A 16,645-nucleotide genomic window follows, 5' to 3' on the forward strand; every position below is an offset into this window, starting at 1 on the left:
CACTCTTTGGCTGCCCTGTTTCTCATCTGCATCAGGCCTGGGGTGGCTCATCAGTGTGCCTAGGTTTTTCCCTTTCCTGGCTCAGTTCTTGCCTTAAAAATTGTGGTCTCCAAACCAGCTGCTTCTGCCCCTACCCTACCCCCAACATTCAGGGGACTTCAGTGCTTGGGGTCCTGTCTTTATCTTGGTCTGGGCCCCAGCCTTCTGCTGCCTCCTCCAGCTAGACATATACTCCATCCCTTCCCCTTCAGGGGTTCCATAAGCCAGTGCCTGAGACCAAAAGGATGAATTGGTGATTCTCATGCTCTTATTTTCCTTTTTTTAAATGTGTCTTGCATTATAAGGATTCTCTAAAAGTAGTTATTTCTGAGTCACCCCACATTGTCTGGCTCTGTTACCAGCAAGCTTATCTACCCTCTTCCTTCCCTGTATGACACACGCACAACCAGAACCAAAGCCAGCCTAACAATAACACCCTAAGCCAATACTGTGTTTGAGATTGCAAAGTGCTTCTCCTACTTTAGCTATACTCAGGAAGAAAGCATAATGTGCTTTAAATAGATTTTTATTTGTTTTTCTTTATATTAACTTTTTCTCCCATAGAGGAATAACATTACAATCTAACAATCAGAATCCTGTTACACACATACACAGGCATGCCACGTGACCAGGCTGAGGCGGTTGTGTCCTTGAGTCTGTCAACATGTCGTAACATGGTCAACCAGAGTCTCCTCTTTTCAGCCAGTCTCAACACACACCCAGGAGGGACGCACTCATCTTATTGGTTCCATTTGGAACTAGGCAGCAGGGCAAGAGGGAAGATATAAGGGGCCGTGTTATGTCTGCCTTCAGTCCCCTCACGTAAAGCCACATGGATCTGAGGAGTCATCCAAGAGCTCTGGTGGGGTCCTCAACGCACCTAACATTATGGGTCAAAGCAAACTCAAGGTTCCAGGTGGGGGCCAGGGAGCAAGCATACTCCAAAACAGCAGCAAACTGCATTCATACACAGATGGTACCCTGATGGGGCCAGACTGGCAAAGGCTGGAAATGACACCCAGTTTGAAGAGAGATGTATTGGAGAATTACTGGAAGTTGTCCTTTGATGTAACTGGGACTCACTCTAGAAATAGGGGTCCCTCTCACATACTCAGTTTTGGCAAAGCGCTGGTAGTCTTGACATTAAGTAATGCAGTCTGGAACAAACTTCTACAGGGTCTCTGAAACATCAGTAAAGACAGACTCTCTAACCTCCTCCTGTCTAAGGTTGCATAGGACTTTGTGAATTCTGGTTCCCTCATGTATTCAAGTTCTGTGGTTTAAAAAGAAATCCTGAAGCATGCTCAAGGTGAAAGGCACATACACAGTCAGTACAGTATGACGAGGTCTGATGCTTCAGGAGTCAGACTAGCAGGAGACCAAACTACTGTTGGCTCTTAGAAATCTATACACAATTAAAATATTGCCGCACTCAAATGCTACAGAATCTATAGGAAAGTACAAAAACATGAGCCTTGCAACCAGCCAGGTGATTATGTTGGAGGGTTCTAGAACTACAGGAGCCTCCAGAAATACGGGTAAGGTAGGGGCCTTTGAAATTTGAGCCAAATGCCCTATAACTCACTTTTCCCCCACAGAAGGATCGTGAGCACTGCCCAGAACTGAGCCTAGGCTCCAGCTGGCAGCAAAGGAGTAGGCAAGAAGAGTTGGAGGGAGTTTCAGCTCTTGGAAGTGCTGAAGACCCTAAGCTGGCTGTGAAGTAACCAAGGAGTAGCTGGAAGAATAAAAGGGACTAGGTCGTAACTGAAGGAGAACGCTGGAGAGAGGAGCAAGGTTGTCAACTACTGGGGCCCTAGTGGACCAGCATGGGGACTTTGATCTGCTCTTACTGTAAATTTGGCTTATTCCCTTGGACAGGAGACCCCAACAGGGCTTTCTCTGTCCCTATCCCAGCATCCATGGGGCTACCCCCTCCCTTATCCATACACCCTACTGGAGACCTAGGGTTGTAGGGTCAGGGAGGGCAGCTGCCTTTGCCCGCATGGGGTTGCAGAGTTTTCTGTAAGCCTCAGCTTGGCTGTGAGGCCTAGAAACCTAGAATTGAAGGGAAAGACCTGTGTTAGTATGTAATAGGAAATCTTAAAGGTTTCAGGGAAGAAAGAGCACACACTAAAAAAGGACAGAAAGAGGAAAGGGGAAGCAACTCGGGGCATCCCAAGAGGCTGTTGCTGGTGTCTGAGCCCAAGAGTCAATCCCACCGTGAGAAGGGGAAAGCTGGCTGCCCCTGTCCCCTTTGTCTCACCCAGATATTCAGGTTCCCTCTTCCAGGTACTTACTGGAGGAGAAGGGAAGGGGAACCATAGGGTACCCATTTCCCCCCAGCAGCCTAGAAAGGAGGAGAGAAATGAATTTTCTTTCTTCTGGGAAAGAAAATGAAGAGAGTCTCCCCTAAAGGCCCTGAACCTGGACAGGGACTATCTGGGGATTGTGGCAGTGGGGCTTCTGGCCTCCTACTTAGGAGTGTTTATTAGCCATCCTGGCAGAGTGTGAAATACAAGGCCAGAGGCAAGATGAAGGCTGGCTGCCACTCCTTGGTTGGCTTCACCCCACAGCTTGTCCTCCCCAGCATCATCATTCTGCATTCTTATTCTGGGGTGTGTCCTTCCCCTGCCTAGAATCCCCTCTGGCCTGCATCTCTCCTAAGCTAGTTCTAGCACTTTGGGCATGTGAACAGATGACTAGGATGGCAGGGCCTTGCCCAGCCTTTACTGCTGGGTTGATGTGGGTAGGGCAGCAAGGTACTAACTAAGCCTTTCAGATACAGGGACCTGCAGAGGGGTTGATTTCAGGAAGAGATTTGGGAGGTGGCATTGTAGAAAAGGGATGTGGGAGTAGACTCCAGGCTCCAGCTTGAGAGCAGGGCTTGGCCTCTCTGAGTAAGCACCGTGCCAGCCCCCATTGTGCCCTGCTCCCTACAGCATCTCAACCTGTCTGTCCTGTCTACATTTTCAATAGGTTTCCTCTTTTCCTCGATTCCCTCCACCTTCTCCCTCTAACTCACATCTCACAGTCCTTTCCCACATACCTTACCTTTCCATGCCTAGGCAACTCCAAGGAGCCCAGCCCCCAGAGGAGAGGGAAGGGGAAGACTAAAGGCAGAACCCTTTAGTCGCAGTGGGAGAATTACTGGGAATGAGTAATAAGGGAGCAGGAGTGAATGCAGTGCCAAACATTAGATAGACTGAGGCTTGTGAAGTGGGAGCTGAAGGTAGGGAATGAGCCAGATATGAAACTGGAAGAAGACACTCTAAGAAATAGGAGTGGGCCAGAAGTAGAGGACCGGAGGGCAGGGATGGAGAATGTCAGGGCAAAGATCAGGATGGGAACCGACGGAGTGTCGGCGGTGGTGGAGATGGAGGATTAGATGCCAGAAGGGGCCAGAAGGTGGGAGGGTGAAGGGAGCTGGGGGGAGGTTAGAGTAGGATTAGAGGATCAGAGATAGGGAAATAGAAGGAGTGGGAGGGTGGGAGGGAGAGAGAGAGAGAGAGAGAGGCTATCACCCCCACCTCACACACTTAAGAAGAAGGGAGGTTGTGGTGTCCAGCCCGAAGTGGGCTGCAGGCGCCCCTCGAGCAGCACACTGGCTGCGGCGGAGGGGCTGCATAAGGGTCGGGAGTCAGCGAGGGGTTGCGGCACGGCCGGCGGAAGCTCAGTAGTTGAACTGGCGCTGGCACGGCTGGTAGACAAAGCTGCCCTGGTGCTTGGGCCGGCGTGGACGGCTCTCGCGGGCGCGGTTCTGCCGTTGCACCACTTTGGCGCTCAGGGCGTGGCGCTCGGCCCGCTGCCGGGCCCGCTGCAGGCGCCGCGCCTGGCCCGCCTTCTCCAGCAGTGCGGCCCGCGCCGGCAGAGGGGCGGCGTGGTGCAGGGCCCGGGGTTCACGGCGAGCAGGCGCCAACTCCCTGAGGGGACAGAGCGAGGCAGTCAGGGTTAGACAAGTCGTGGGGGACGGAGGAGAGCGCTGGCACTTCCCACCCTGTCCCCGCACCCTCGCACGATTTGGTCTCTGCTCCTAGGGGGGAGCACAATGCCCTTCTTGTGGGTACCAGCCCTTCCTCCAAGCCAACCTGGAGATGCCTACCGTCTCAGCGAGCCCAAGCCTCGAAGCTCTCTCTCTCAAGCCCCGCCCTAGCCACGAAGCCACGCCTCTCCTTGTCTCAAAGCCCCGCCCCTTTACCTTCAGGTCTAGCTTCATTCCGGCCCATGGGCCCCACCCTTTGCCTTGAAGACCCGCCTCTAAAGGCCCCGCCCCTGCACTGCCAGGGGGTCTCCTGGGCTCGCTCCTGCAGCGGGGACCCTAGCCTCCAAGACAAGCTTCTCTAGGCCTCCAGGCTCCACCCCCGGCCGGCTCACCCGTCGCTAAGGTCTCCGTCTGGCAGGGCGGCGTCAGGGTGCGGGGAAGGAGGTCCAGGCTCCAGCACTATGGTGCTGCCGGTCACGTAAACGGACATGCTGGGGTGCTCGATGAGGAGGTCCTCCAGGGGGCTGCTCTGGAGGCGGGCAGGCCCGAGCCCAGGCCCTTCTGCAGTAAAACAGGCCGGAGGGGTAACAAACCAGCTCTCATCCATCAAGGAGGGTGCGGGCGGAGGGCGGCCCGCAGGGGCCGGGGCGGCCCCGGGGCTGGGTGGAGCTGTGAAGCTGTCTACGTGGCGCGGGAGGGGGAGCCATGCGGAGGAGGGGGCGCAGCACGGAGGGACACACACACACACACACACACCGGACACAATGGGGCAGGGAGAGAAAGGGCATAGTTAGTCCGACACGCAGCCCCGCCCGCCATACCCAACGGGCATCCACAGTCTCGACCTGCTGCCCTAGGGCGCGTGAGGTGTGGACTCCAACACTGTACCGCCAGGAGGTGGCCCCAGCTTGCATGGGATGGGGCCCTGTTACCCTCCACCTCTAATATTACTGCCTCAGCCCCAATTTGCCCAGTAGGCCCTCCCCAACCCCTTAGCAGCTCCCTGCTCAACTGCTCTGCCACTTGCCCTAATGACGACTTCACAGGCCCAGGAGTCAGTCCTGGCCCCAGACTCGGGCCTCACCCGCCAGGTCAATAATGAGCCAGCCATCCACTTCATCCTCCTCGGAGACGAAGGCTTGAGGGCAGTCGGGGTCCTCGGGGGGCGCCGGGGAGCTGAAGAAGAGGCTGGTGAGGCGCTGGAGCATGGTGGGGGAGTGAAGAGGCCTCAGGGGGCTGCCCTATGGCAGAGCAGAAACCTGGGAGGTAGAGAGGAGTCAGAGGCACCACAGACTGGTCTCCCCATTGGGGCTGGGGATACCTCCCCCAGCCCCCAGAACAGTGATAAGGGTACAACAGGGATGCGTGGGAAAGCTTTGTCGTGTGTGTGTGTGTGTGTGTGTGTGTGTGTGTGTGTGTGTGTGTGTTCCCTTTCTGGTAAGTCAGCCTGCCTTCAAGCTTTTGTTTTCTGTATGACCTTAGAAGTTATTTAACTTACCTGTGCTTTAGTTTTCTCATCTGTCAAATGGCAAGGATAATAGTATCCTCCTCTCAGCCCTTATAGGAATTAAATGAGCTAATAATAGTATCCTCTCTGGGCTCTCATAAGAATTAAACGAGCTAAACACAAAGTGCTCAGAACAGCACCTGGGCACAGAGTAAGCATTCAATAAACTAATCAACTAGTTTATTATTAATAATTATTAATATTGTTGCATGCTCTAGGAGTGATATATATGACCAGACTCTGTCAGGGAAGGTTCCCCAGAGGATTGGACATCCAACCTGGACCTTGAAGGGTAAAAATAGTTCTCCAAGCAAGGAAGAAATCGCCCAGTATTGTGATTATTTATCATCACCATCATCGTCGTCGTCATCATCATCATCATATAGCTAACATTCATGTGCCAAGTACTATACTAAGCACTTTACCTATATTACCTCATGTAATCCCCATGATTACTCTAGGAAGTGGGTATAATTATTATTACTTTTTTATAGGTGAAGAAACTGAGGCTCAGAGACGTAAGATAATTGGCCCAAAATCTCAAAGCTAGTAAGACACACAGGATTTTAACCCATGCAGATTCCAGATCACTATACTCCATTGCCTTTGCTGGGTATCTGTCTGGATTAGGCATTTTTAACTTAGTGGCCTGGGGCCATGGTCCATGTGTATTTTTCTGAAAAGAAGAACCTTGGTTTTCATCATGATTTCCTAAACAGCGGTCCTTGACACCAGAGATTAAGAACCACTACTTGAGTCTGTGTGGCTTGAAAAGTGCTCCCTAGCAGAAATCCCACAGAACAGCTACCATCCTCACCCTGTGATCACATAGGCCTCAACTGTGTCTGTCAGATGAAGATCCTATTCCCACAGGCCCTCCCCCCTCTTACTCCCTACTCCCAAGCTCCTGCTCAAGGGCAGCATCCCTGGCTAGGAGGAAGAAGATCAGGTTGCCTGGCCCCAGGGAGATAGCAGGTCAGTGGGAGGTGATGATGGAGGGAGGGAGCTACCAGACCCCAGGAGGCCTTAAGTATGAGGACTGAGGGTTTGACCAGGACTCAAGCCCTTAATCAGTCCTTCCCTCAGTGAAGATGAGGACGGAGACCCCCTGCTACAGGAATGTAAACACCAAGCCTACCTCAGGACTAGACCTGGGCTAGGGGCTGCTGGCCAGGCCCCCTGGATGTCCCTGGAGCTTGACTCTCCACATGTCCCCGAAGATAGCCAACAGTTTTGCTACTCAGCCACTTGTCACCTTCCTCTAAGGATGTTTCCACACTTTCAGTAAAACTCCCTGGGGGCATGTCCACACTTCCATTCCCTGGAGGCATTCTACTCTTATTGCTAACCCACCTGGGGTATTTCTTATGGTTGTTGCTACCTCTCCCAATCCCTGGGTATATTTTCACACTTGCCACAGAATCACCTAAACTCTATGCCCTGAGAGTACTTATACATTTTGCAGATCCACGGTGGGCTCCAGAAGAAAGTGCTGCCTGGGTGTTGGCCTCCCTGGTGGTAGATCTTCAGGGATTATGAAAGGTTGGGCCACTCTCAACTAGTGCCTGCCCAGCACAAGCCACATATCCCAGCCCATCTGTAGCCACAGGGAGTTAGTGACTCAGTTACCAAAAATCCAGAGAGTTTGGCCCCTCCTGAAGGAAGGGAAGATTGGGGCCTTGTTGAGGCACACCCTCTTTCCAAGGACCTACTGCTTCACTGAGAAAATGAAAAGGAAGTTAATAGGTGTTTCAGGAGCCATGATATTCACCCAGCCCATTTTGCAAGCTGAGGATCAGAGGACATAAGTCTACCCAAAGACACACAGCTAGATGGTGGCAGAGCAGGCCTGGCCCCAGGTCACTGAGTATTCAGTCCGGAGTGAACACAGTCAGGAAGCCCTCAGTAAACCGCCCCCCAAAATATAATGATTCAGGGGACATGGGGAAGTCAGACAGAAGTTAGACTTTGATCAAGTCACTGCCTCTCTCAGCTATAAAAGAGTCTGAGGTTCCTGGCACCAAGATTCATCATCCCACTGTGTACCAGAGTCTACTCTGGGCCTCCTCAAATTACAAACAGATTGAGGTAAGGGAGGCTTAGGGTGGGGGAAGCTCCCTGCCTGAGGTCACACAGAAAGTCAGTGCCAGAGCCAGAACTGAGAACCTCACCAGCCAGCCAGTGCCTGCCTCCTCTCATGACCACTGAGGGAGGCTCCCAGGCTTTTTCTTTCCCAACCCTGCCAGTTCCTGGTTCTTACACTCCCAGCTCTGCTCCAGGGAGAACCGTTCCCTTTAATAACTATAGCAGCTGTGCCCAGAATAACACTGGAGCCCCAAGCCACCTCTACCCCATCCAGGCCATGCTTGAGCAAAGTCTAGGGTGGGATGGGACTGCTGGTCCAGCCCATAGGCCCATCTATTTGGAAAGTCAGAGGCTCTCCTTCTCCTGCTCCTTCTCTGGTCCCTCTCTGTGAGCAGAGAGGGGCAGCACAAGCCTTGTAGTCCCTAGCACTAGACCAGGTCAGTCCTCTCTAGCTGACAACTCTGGGGCTGGGAGGTGAAGAAGAGCCAAACAGAGGGAACTCTCACCTCCACTCCATCCCAACATCGGAGACACCCTGAGGCAGGCATTGACTCACATTTCTGTGGTCAGAACAGCTAGGAGGCAGTGATTTTATTGGGCTTGGAAACTCCAAAGAACGGAGTGAGAGTCAGGGCCTCAAAAGGGGACCCAATGTCCAGAGACCTCCTGGAAAAAGATCCAGGAGTGAGGAAACCTAGGAGCTCTATCAAATTTGGATGGTGCTTAGCCCAAGGTAGAGTCTTCAGTGGAAGCAGGATGTGTAACTTGTTACTTGTAATGAGCTCCTACTAGCTATGTGCCCATGGCTAATGCATCTGCTACTCACTAGGTGCATGACTCTAACTGGCTGCATGACCTCGAGTAAGCCATTTCCCCTCTCAGGGCCTCAGTTTCCCTTCCATGAAATGGGGTCTAAGACCCCTCGTTTGGGGGCTGGGAATGACGTCAGCTAAGGCACTTCACACATGTCAGGGATTCGGAGAAAGTTATGATGTTAGTCCCAGGGGTGCAGAACCTGGAGCCAGAGGGAGGGGGTTGTACCACCATCTGGCGCTGCCCCAGTGACCTGGAGCCGAAGCTTCAGGGGCCCCTGAACTCCTGACAACTCCCTCCCCCCAACCTAGACCCAGTAGCGCCTTCGGAATCTCTCTCAAGTCGCAAGAAGAAAGTAGGGGATCAGAGGCTTGACCCCAGCTCCTGGATTAGCCCAGGAAACTGGAGGACCCTCTGGTCCCGCTGCCTTTCAGCGTCACTCACCCATAGGCCCAGCCCCAACCCAGCGCCCAACGGGTCACCGGAGGACAAGCGACCTGAGCCGAGAGGGGGTGGGGGGGGCGGTGCCGGCCTTGGTGACGTCTCAATGTCATATGCAAATCGGGAGACGTCATGGTCTACCCGGCTTGCGGCAGCCAATCCGGAGACGGGAATGCAGCCCCGGCGGCCGCCGACGGAGACAGACAAAGACCCAGGAGCTGGGGGCGCGGGGCGTGTTCCCAGGCTCCGGGAGCCCCCTGGCCAAAGCCGGTCGGAACTCACCTGGGGACTGGGGCGGTGCGGCGGGCGGAGGTGGCGCTGAGGTAGTTGTGACGCGGGGCGTCCCGGGGTCGGCGGCTGATCACAGGCGCGGCCGCATCGCGGGGGCTGGGCGGGAAGGCGGCTGGGGTACGTGTCGGACGCTCAGGGCTGCTGCGCTCGCCCGCGGGGCTTTGAGTCTGCAGCCGCCGCTGCCGTGCTCACGGCACAAATTGGAACGTTCAAACAGCTGATTGTGATGTCACAAAGGGGCCCGCCCGCCTCGCGTCACCGACCGGCGGAGCGGCGGCCAATCCCAGGTTGCGGATCCCCCCTCCCCGCCTCCTCCACGGTTCGCTGGCTAGTGGCTCCCTCCCCGGGATCCCGACTCCGATCCTAGGGGCGGCGGCCCGGAGAAGCGACTGCTGGAAGCTTGGACCCCCTACCCCTGGGCGACGCACGGACCTCTCAAAGAGGAGGGTTCCCACTCCTTCCTACGAGATCCCCATCTTCCTGCACTCCCTCCGCATATCTCAGCGCCCTCACCTCTCGCACTGCCCCTCTTGTCCTTTCACCTGCATCCTATATCCTATCCTATATCCCTCAGTCTCTACCCTTTTCTCAACTCCACACCACGTTCGTGCACCTCCCTCCTCCTCACCACCCTTCTCCCTGCTCTCCCTTTTCTGTCTCACCTTCTCAGCGTACGCGTTCGCTGCTTTCCCACCCCATTTTTCCTCAGCTGGGCAGGCTTGAGAGGTGGGGGACATCCCTTTTCTCTGGTTCCAGGGGAGCACCCGGCAGTATAGAAGAGTTGGTTAGGCTGACAGGAAATTTTGCGGAGTAGGACTTGGAGAGGAATTGCTCTGGGCTGAATAACCATTGAGTGCTCAGCACTGGAACGTTTACACACCTTATTAACCCATTCTGCTGCAGGGGCTGGACAGAAAAGTGACAGGACAGGGACTGGTTATTAGCCCGGATTTACACACACGGAAACAGACAAATCTCACTAACTGTTAGTATGTAGATTCATATTCAATAATACACTCAACAGAAATTATTGCCGCTGCCAGACCAGTAGCTGACATTTATTGAACACTTACTGAGTGCCAGGCACTGTGCTATACTGCTTTATATGTGTTTTGATCTTCACAACAATCCCAAAAGGTGGGTGTTATCCTCCTTTTCCAGTTGAGGAAACAGCCTCAGAGAGCCTGAGTGACTTCCCAAGGTCACACAGCTATAGTAAATGGCAGAGCCAGGATTTGAACCCATAGTTCCTGGCTCCAACTCTCTCCACTCTCTACATGCACCAGATTATCAAAACCCCAGAGTGCTTCAGCCTCCCCCAGGAGACGTGGGCCCAGCCCTGATTTCCCCCAAACTTGCTGTGTGACCCCAAGCAAGTCATGTTACCTCTCTGGGCCTCAATTTCCTTATCTGTCAAACCTAACATATCCAGTTACCCTTTTTTTTTTTTTTTTTTTTTTTTTTTTGCTGCACGCGGGCTTTCTCTATTTGCAGCAAGCAAGGGCTACTCTTCGTTGCGGTGTGAGGGCTTCTCATTGCAGTGGTTTCTCTTGTTGCAGAGCACGGGCTCTAGGCACATGGGCTTCAGTAGCTGTGGCACACGGGCTCAGTAGTTGTGGCGCACGGGCTTAGTTGCTCCGCAGCATGTGGGATCTTCCCGGACCAGGGATCAAACCCGTGTCCCCTGCATTGGCAGGCGGAGTCTTAACCACTGAGCCACCAGGGAAGTCCCAAGTTTCCTTTTAGATATTCTTTCAAACTCTCCATCCTCAGGTTTCTTCCAATCCCATATTCTAGGCCCCCAGCATTCCCAGTGGCCTGGGAAATGCCTGAAAGACTACAAATACACATCCTCAGAGTCTCCAGAGGTTCTGGGTCCTTTCTTAGTAGAGCAGGGCTGGTGGGGATGGGTCTGAGAGCCGTCCATCTGGTCCCTCAGGAGGCAGGGGGTGAGCTAGGCCAGAACTTCTGCTCTGGTGATAAAATCCCAGCCTAATATCAAGCCCTAGAAGGACTCCTCAGTCCTAGCAACTAGGAGAAGGATCCTAGAAATAATACCCAGAGGCTTGACCGGGGTGTAGGGGATGTAGAGCAGTGTCTTGGCCCTTGGAGGGGTGTCCCCAAAGTATCCTCATTCTTTGCAACCCTGAGTCTCTGCCCATCACATCTGCTTCCTGCTAACCTCATACCCTTTCTTGACCTCTGGCTGACTTAAACTAAATAATCCCTAACATGCCTCTCTTGTCACACCACTTGCCTGCTCTAAAACCTTCTGTGGCTCCCACAGTACCATGCTCCTTAATACAGCATTTGTGGCCTTCCATGATCCAGTCCCAGTTCTCTCCAGCTTTATTGCCCTTCTTCACTTACACACACCTTGTGCTAAGGTCAAACTCCTCACTGTCTCTTCAACTCTCTCCCACAACCACACTTGGCTCAAGCTGTTTCCTGGAATGCCCTCTTCAGCCCTTTCTGAATTCAGAGCTTTCCTGTCTTCAACATTCTGCTCACCCCTTCTTCCTCTAGGTAGCCTTTCCTGTACTCACCCATGGTCCAGAGCTACCTTGATGGACAGTACAGTTATTTATTTGTTCAATAAACAGTAAGTCATGGTGACTAATTGTGTGTGTGTGTTTTCCCAGGTAGATGGTGGGCATCCCAAAGGCAGGATCTCAGTCCATATACTCCCATCACTCAGCCTGTGCTGGGCCTGGCATAGAGTAGGCTCTAATTAAAGGCTCAACGATTAAAAGCTAGGGACTTCCCTGGTGGTGCAGGGAAGAATCTGCCTGCCAATGCTGGGGATATGGGTTCAAGCCCTGGTCCGGGCAGGTCCCACATGCCGCGGAGTAGCTAAGCCCATGCACCACAACTACTAAGCCCACGTGCCACAACTACTGTGGCCTAGAGCCGGTGCTCTGCAACAAGAGAAGCCACCACAATGAGAAGCCCATGCACCGCAATGAACAGTAGCCCCTGCTCGCCGCAACTAGAGGAAAGCCCACGTGCAGCAATGACGACCCAACACAGCCAAAAAAAAGAAAAAAAAAGGTTGACAGTTACTGCCAAATAGCCTCTAGGATGTACCAATTTATACTGCTTGTAGGTTTGTTTGTTTTTTTCTACATAAATATGTCATATGATAGGACTTCCCTGGTGGTGCAGTGGTTGAGAGCCTGCCTGCCAATGCGGGGGACACGGGTTCAAGCCCTGGTCCGGGAGGATCCCACATGCCGCAGAGCAACTAAGCCCACGTGCCACAACTACTGAGGCTGCACTCTGGAACCTGCGGCCACAACTGCTGAGTCCACGTGCCACAACTACTGAAGCCTGTGCGCCTAGAGCTCGTGCTCCGCAACAAGAGAAGCCACAGCAATGAGAAGCCCGCGCACCGCAACAGGGAGCAGCCCCCGCTCGCCGCAACTAGAGAAAGCCCGTGCGCAGCAACGAAGACCCAACGCAGCCAAAAATAAGTTAATTAATTTTTTTTTTTTTTTTTTTTTTTTTTTTTTTTTTTGCTGTACGCGGGCCTCTCACTGTTGTGGCCTCTCCCGTTGCAGAGCACAGGCTCCGGACGCACAGGCTCAGCGGCCATGGCTCACGGGCCCAGCCGCTCCGTGGCATATGGCATCTTCCCAGACCGGGGCACGAACCCGTGTCCCCTGCATCGGCAGGCGGACTCTCAACCACTGCGCCACCAGGGAAGCCCTAAATTAATTAATTTTTTTTAAATGTCATATGATATACTCTGTCCTGCAGACTCACATATTTCACTCAGTAATATGACACAGGAGTTCTACCTATGTCAATATACACAGATCTGCCTCATTACAAACAAAACCAAAAACCATCTTACAGTTTCCCATTGTATGGCAGAAGAAAGCTTATTTAGTTTATCACACATTGATGGACATTTGGGTGGCTTTCAATTTTTTGTTGCCACAAACAATGTAACAGTGACCCCTCTTCTATGAATAGAATAGAATCAGAGAAGTGAATTGCAAGATTGATAGGTATACATACTTAACATTTCAATAGATGCCATCAAATTGCTCTCCCACAATGTTGTACCCATTTAACTTCCACTAACGGTGCATGAGAACCTTAGGTTTTCATCTTGAACTGGCCCCTGTGCTTTCTCCTGGATCAAAGCTCAAAGTCCCAGTTATCACTGGGTTCATCCAGACCCTGAGCCCTACTCTGCAGAATCCTGGGTGGATAAGACAAGTGTTGGGAGGAATGAACACAGAAAAGGGGCAGGCTGCCCCCCACTTGCCAGATGGTCACCCAGGTGACATGACTCTCTCCAAAGGAAAGGCTACTTTGGGAGTGGGAGAAATTGAGCTCCCCTTTCAATACAAGTGTCTGAGCGGAGGTTTGGTATCAACAAATGCACTGAACTTCTACTCTGGGTGGGGAGGGTTTTAAGCTGGGTGTCTTGACGCAGAGATGAGTCAGACCCTGTCTCTGCCCTCTCAGAGCTTGATGCTCATGGAGAAAATAGACAAGTAAACAGACGGTGACAGTTCTGTCTACTAAGTGTTGAGCTGGACTTCCTTTTCTGACAATATCTGGAACTTCCTGCTACGTAACACATGGAAATGCTGGAAATAAAAACAATAAACATCCTTTTATTTTTTTTAATTTTTTATTTTTTTATAAATTTATTTAATTTTTGGCTGTGTTGGGTCTTTGTTGCTCCATGCGGGCTTTCTCTAGTTGTGGCGAGTGGGAGCTACTCTTTGTGTGGTGCATGGGCTTCTCATTATGGTGGCTTCTCTTGTTGCAGAGCGTGGGCTTCAGTAGTTGCAGCACGCAGGCTCAGTAGTTGTGTTTCGTGGGCTCAGTAGTTGTGGCACATGGTGCTCTGCGGCATGTGGGATCTCCCTGGACCAGGGCTCGAACCCATGTCCCCTGTGTTGGCAGGCGGATTCTTAACCACTGTGCCACCAGGGAAGTCCCAAACATCCTTTTAAATACAATCATTTAACATTTAATGGACCTGCAACCATTTGGGTTTTAACAGGCATTTGGGGAGATGAAGGCTTGGGCTTACATGAAGTTAGGGATTGGAACTGTGACCCTTGATAAATCTAGGACATTTGAAGGGCTATACCCACAGTGAAAGTGCAGACTAGGGGAAAACAAACAAACAAACATCTGAGTACTAGCAAAGAAGACAAAAAGGATATATGTCCATCCTGACCTGGTCTTAGGGTGGGGGAAAGAAACTGTCTTCTGAGAATTTGAAACTGCATGCCTGCCCTTGATGAGTAGGGGGTGATGAGTGTGGGGTTCATATTTACATCACCTGCATGTCTAGGAATCTCGAAGGCTGAGAAATTAACACCAAAGGAGACCTACTCCAAAAGTATCTCTCAGGGGCTTCCCTGGTGGTGCAGTGGTTGAGAGTCCGCCTGCCGATGCAGGGGACACGGGTTCGTGCCCCGGTCTGGGAAGATCCCACATGCCACGGAGCGGCTGGGCCCGTGAGCCATGGCCGCTGAGCCTGCGTATCTGGATCCTGTGCTCCACAACAGGAGAGGCCACAACAGTGAGAGGCCCGCATACTGCTAAAAAACTAAAAACAAAAGTATCTCTCAGATGCCTAGCAGAAACTAATACAAATCCTCTTTGGGTCTCCTCCATGGACCCCCCCCTCTTCCCCCAGCCATTGCAGGTTACACAGAATTCCTGTATATAAAGCCCTTCTAAACAGCTGATAATCCACAAGGAAAAAACTGATGAAATACATGAGGAAACAATCCACCATGAATAAGATTCAGTAGACACAATGAAGAGAAGAATCAGACCCCCAAGAACTTCAGGTAACAGAATTATCAGATAGTGATCATTAGAGTGCAGGTTAGAGGCAGCTGCTAAGTGTTTTGGAAGCATATAGAAAGAACTGACTCCTTGATGAAATCAAAGTCTTCCTAAGAATGAGCCTTGAAGGATAAGTGGGACTTTGCTAAGTGAGGACAGATGCTGTTGGGTAGCTGGTGGGGTGTACAAAGCATAATGTACCAAGGCAATGACCACTGATAGTTTATTTTTTCAGATGCAAATAGGGCAGAAAAGTAGGGGATGAGGCAAGAGAGGTAGGTAAGGGGATAGATCATGCTGGCCCTATGGACTGTCTCAAGAACTTTCAGTCTTCAACTAAGTGTACAAGAAAGCCAGTGAAGGGTTTTAAGTGAGAGGTTAATGATATTCATTCATTCATTTGTTCATTCATTCAACAATAAATGTCAGACATGGAGAATGGTTGGAGAATGGAGGGTGGCATCAGGAGACCAGTCAGGAGAGAATAGCAGACATGTAGGTGAGAAATGCTGGTGGCTTAGACCAGGGTGGTGGCAGTGAAGATGGAGAGGAATAGGTGGATTTGACTGATATTTAGGGCAAAGCTTGAAGGTATATAAGGGATGGAAAAGTGGGAGGTATCAGGGCTGATTCCTAGGTTTTTGGCTCAGCAACTGAAAGATTAGTGCTGCCATTCATAGAGATAAGGAATTAAGGAGGAAGAGTGTGTTGTTGGAAAGAAGACACTGAGCTCAGTTTTAGATAATTGGAGTTTAAAGTGACTTTGTGATAACCAGGTGACAATGTCTAGGAGGTAGTTTGATGCATAATGTCTGAATCTCAACAAGAGAAATCTGGAAATTTCTGAGCTGGAAATAAAGATCTGAGAGTCATCAATATACAAATGGTAATTGAAGTCAGGGAAGTTTACGAGAGTCGAGAGTCCTTTGGGAGGCTGAGTTCCATCTTCTGTTGTATTGGTTAAGAGATTTTGGTTGCAAGTAACTAATGATCCAACTCAAACTAGATTAAATTAGAAAAGGAATTTGGTTGAAATGTCCATCAGTAATCGCTGCAGGCAAGGCTTGATCCAGTGGCCCAAATAATGGAACTAAGATCTAGTCTTTTCTAATTTCTCCAAAACACTTCCTAGGAGTTGGCTTAATTTTTGACAGGCCCTCTCTTTGTGAACACAGTGATACTGTAAGGGAATGCCTCTGCCATGGCACTGCGATGACCTTGCATGTATTCATTCATATAGGCCACACTGGCAAAGGTATGAAAAGCTTATCTAAGTCTTGGCAGAATGCCTTGTGATCCTCCCAGAACATGAGAGAATGGAAGGCTTGTAAGGCAGTGAGGCCACCTTCCACTTGCCTCTCTATCTCCCCTGGGAGGCTGCCTTGAGACGGTTTTCTTATTGCTTCCCAGGCTCTGATGAGCTATGAGGCTTTCTGCCCTCCCTACTCAGAATGGAGCTGCAGAATATAAAACCTGTTAAATGAACTCTAGGATTGGCTCCTCAGCAATAGGGTATCCTACAACTCATGTTACAATTGTTCAGCCCCTTTTGTTTCAGTGTCATCCTTTTTGGTTTGTGGAACAAGGATCACAGGAAGCTGGCTTGTTCTTCTTGCTGTCTATGTAAATAAACCATTTAAATCAAAAACTGGCTCGTTGGGAGC

At 51.3% G+C, this 16,645-nt stretch overlaps 1 protein-coding gene across 4 annotated transcripts; it reads right to left on the reverse strand.

Moving 5' to 3' along the window:
* Nucleotides 1-549: 549 nt before the first annotated feature.
* TP53INP2 (tumor protein p53 inducible nuclear protein 2) lies at nt 550-9,362 on the reverse strand. Of its 4 annotated transcripts, none has more exons than XM_082600477.1 (4): nt 9,147-9,362; nt 5,103-5,259; nt 4,411-4,699; nt 550-3,959 (listed from the first exon to the last, which is right to left on the reverse strand). In XM_082600477.1, exons 2-4 carry the CDS (start codon nt 5,224-5,226, stop codon nt 3,710-3,712), a joined length of 663 nt encoding a protein of 220 aa, XP_082456603.1. In that variant the 5' UTR covers nt 5,227-5,259; nt 9,147-9,362; the 3' UTR covers nt 550-3,709. The 4 variants fall into 4 exon arrangements, with proteins under 4 accessions (XP_082456603.1, XP_082456604.1, XP_082456601.1 ...); XM_082600478.1 differs by having other exon boundaries at nt 4,411-4,579; nt 5,103-5,277; nt 9,147-9,359; XM_082600475.1 differs by having other exon boundaries at nt 5,103-5,277; nt 9,147-9,359.
* Between the last annotated feature and the right edge of the window lie 7,283 nt (nt 9,363-16,645).

Source organism: Mesoplodon mirus (assembly GCF_964341445.2).
Source record: "Mesoplodon mirus genome assembly, chromosome: 15".
NCBI lineage: Eukaryota > Metazoa > Chordata > Mammalia > Artiodactyla > Ziphiidae > Mesoplodon > Mesoplodon mirus.